The following is a 3555-nucleotide window of genomic DNA, read 5'->3' on the forward strand; positions in this document are numbered from 1 at the left end:
AAACCCCAAAATAACTTCCCCAACTCCAACCATTTTCCACCCAATAACCAACTCACTAACCAAAACATTCACCATCAATCATCAACACCCCATAACCAAGCAACTTCACATGACTCTTAGAGGATCACCAACCTGGAAATGCTAATGGAGAAGATGATGAAAAACCAAGAATTGACAGCACGGAACCAGGAAGCATCCATAAAGGGCCTGGAAAGGCAAATTGGTCAGCTCTCCAAGCAATTCACCAATGAAAGACCATCAAGTTCCCTGCCGAGTGACACAATCCCAAATCCTAAGGAAGAATGAAAGGCGATACAATTAAGGAGTGGGAGAACATTGATGAGCAACAATGACACTACAAAGAAGCAAATGGAGAGCAGCAAAAGACCAATAGAAGATGAAAAGCCAACAAAGGCAGATGAAGCCGAGGATCAAGTTGTGATGCCAAACAAGGACACTGAGAAACTCAAAGAGAAGAACAACCAGCCACACAGTTCAAAAGAAGTGATTCAGGGAAAGCAGGAAGTGGGAAAGAGCATCACACCTCCACTGCCATATCCCCAGAGGTTCAGCAAAGAAACTAAGGACCAACATTTTCATAAGTTCCTTGAGACTTTCAAGAAGCTGGAGATCAATATTCCCTTGGCTGAAGCACTTGAACAAATGCCTCTGTATGCCACGTTTTTGAAAGAGCTTATCAACAAAAAGAGGAGTTGGCTTGAGAAGGAAACTGTGTTACTCACCGAGGAATGCAGTGCTGTGATTCAAAGAGGCATTCCACCAAAACTCAAGGATCCAGGAAGCTTTGTAGTCTCATGCACTATTGGCAGAATGGTTCTCAACAAAGCTCTCTGTGACCTTGGTGCCAGTATCAACCTAATGCCTCTCTCAATGATAAGAAAGCTTGCCATAGAAGAGCTTAAACCCACCAGGATGTCATTGGTCATGGCTGATAGATCAATCAAAACACCCAATGGAATTGTGGAAAACCTGTTGGTGAAGGTTGGGGAGTTTATTTTCCCAGCAGATTTTGTGATTTTGGATACTGAAGAGGAAGGAAACAATTCAATCATTTTAGGAAGGCCATTTTTAGCCACAGTAAGAGCCATCATTGATGTAGAAAAAGGAGAGATGATCTTCAGGGTCCACAATGAACAAATGGTCATAAACGTTTTCAAGTCAATGCAACACATTTCTGAGCAAGAGGACTACGTGAGAGTGGATATGATAGAGAGTTTGGTGGAAGAAATGTTGGAAGATAACCCTCAAGAGCAAGAAGAAAATCAAGAGACAATAGAGGAACAAGTAGCCGAGATGTCTATTAAGCAAGAGGAAAAACAAGACAAGAAGGGAGAAGTACGAAAACAAGAACTGAAGCCATTACCCACCCATCTCAAATATGCATTCCTGGGTGCATCAGAGAGCTTCCCAGCGATCTTCAATTCGTCCTTGACAAAAAAGGAAGAAGGAGAACTTCTTGATGTACTCAAAGCTCACAAAGATGCTTTAGGATGGACCATTGACGACCTGAAAGGCATCAGCCCTGCAGTGTGTATGCATAAGATCCTCTTGGAAGACAACTCCAAGCCAGTTGTTCAACCTCAAAGAAGGCTAAATCCCACAATGAAGGAAGTTGTCCAGAAGGAGGTAATGAAGTTGTGGAATGCAGGGATAATCTTCCCAATATCTGACAGCTCATGGGTAAGCCCGGTCCAAGTTGTACCAAAGAAAGGAGGGATGACGGTCATCACCAATGAGAAGAATGAGTTAATCCCTACTAGAATAGTGACTGGGTGGAGGATGTGCATTGATTACAGGAGGCTGAATGATGCCACCCGCAAGGACCATTTCCCTCTCCCCTTTATTGATCAAATGCTTGAAAGATTAGCTGGCCATGCTTACTATTGCTTCCTTGACGGCTACTCCGGATACAATCAGATAGTGGTGGATCCAAAAGACCAGGAAAAGACCTCGTTCACATGCCCATTTGGAGTTTTTGCCTATAGAAGAATGCCATTCGAGTTATGCAATGCCCCAGCCACTTTTCAAAGGTGTATGCTTGCAATTTTTTCAGATATGGTCGAAAAATTCTTAGAGGTTTTCATGGACGACTTTTCTGTTTTTGGTGATAATTTCAATGCTTGCTTGCAACATCTAACTCTTGTCTTGAAACGGTGCCAAGAAACTAATTTGGTTTTGAACTGGGAGAAGTGCCTTTGAAACTTTAAAAAACAAACTCACAACAGCACCAATCATCACACCCCCAGATTGGGAGTTACCTTTTGAACTCATGTGTGATGCAAGTAACATTGCAATTGGTGCTGTGCTTGGCCAAAAGAAGGGAAACTTGCATCATGTCATATATTATGCAAGTAAAGTATTGAATGAGGCTCAAAAAAATTACACCACAACAGAGAAGGAATTGCTAGCTGTACTCTATGCATTTGATAAGTTTAGATCACATTTGATAGGATCCAAAATTATGGTTTATACTGACCATGCTACCCTTAAGTATTTGATATCAAAGCAGGATGCTAAACCAAGACTTATCAGGTGGATATTACTCCTACAAGAATTTGATATTGAGGTAAAAGACAGGAAGGGCACTGAGAACCGAGTTGCGGATCATTTGTCGAGGCTACCACAAGAAACAATTCAAAAAGCCTCCCAGCCTGTGAATGAAAGTTTCCCAAATGAGCACCTTTTGCAGATCCAGCAAACACCTTGGTTTGCTGACATAGCAAACTATAAAGTGGGAAGGAAGATACCTCAAGAGTTCTCTAAGCAACAAGTGAAGAAGTTAATCAATGAAGCAAGAAAGTTCTTATGGGATGAACCCTTCCTGTTCAAGAGATGTTCTGATGGAGTAATTAGAAGATGTGTCCCTGAGAGTGAAATAAGGGATATCTTGTGGCATTGCCATGGTTCAGCTTATGGTGGACACTTTGGCCCAGAAAGAACAGCTGCAAAGATACTGCAGAGTGGCTTCTATTGGCCAACTATCTTCAAGGATGCCAGGGAGTATGTTCACCAATGTAATGAATGCCAGAGAGCGGGGGGGCTGACAAGAAGGAATGAGATGCCTCAAAATTTCATCTTGGAATTGGAATTATTTGATTTATGGGGAATTGATTTCATGGGACCCTTTCCCCCTTCCTATTCTTTCAGATATATCTTGGTAGCAGTGGAATACGTCTCAAAGTGGGTGGAAGCCATAGCTACAACCACCTGTGATGCACAAATTGTTCTGCAATTCCTTAAGAAGCATATCTTCACTAGATATGGAGTTCCCAAGGGTCTTGTGAGTGACGGTGGTAGCCATTTTTGCAACAAGCAGATGGAGAAACTCCTCCATAAATATGGAGTCATTCATAAAGTAGCCACGCCATATCACCCTCAGACCAATGGTCAGGCTGAATTAGCAAATAGGAAATTGAAGAAGATTTTGGAGAAGACAGTAGGAAGTACAAGGAAAGATTGGGCTCGGAAGCTGGATGATGCACTCTGGGCATACAGGACAGCTTTCAAAACTCCCATTGGGAAGTCCCCCTTTCA

The 3555-nt window shown here is 42.4% G+C and overlaps 1 protein-coding gene across 1 annotated transcript; it reads left to right on the forward strand.

Moving 5' to 3' along the window:
• Window positions 1–339: 339 nt before the first annotated feature.
• Window positions 340–3035, forward strand: LOC107472388 (uncharacterized; the record flags this gene model as incomplete). Its single annotated transcript, XM_016091913.1, has 2 exons — window positions 340–1973; window positions 2599–3035. Coding segments are annotated over exons 1-2 (2071 nt in total), but the record flags the coding sequence as incomplete, so codon positions are not given.
• Between the last annotated feature and the right edge of the window lie 520 nt (window positions 3036–3555).

This window comes from Arachis duranensis, unplaced genomic scaffold (assembly GCF_000817695.3).
Source record: "Arachis duranensis cultivar V14167 unplaced genomic scaffold, aradu.V14167.gnm2.J7QH unplaced_Scaffold_72657, whole genome shotgun sequence".
NCBI classification, from domain to species: domain Eukaryota; kingdom Viridiplantae; phylum Streptophyta; class Magnoliopsida; order Fabales; family Fabaceae; genus Arachis; species Arachis duranensis.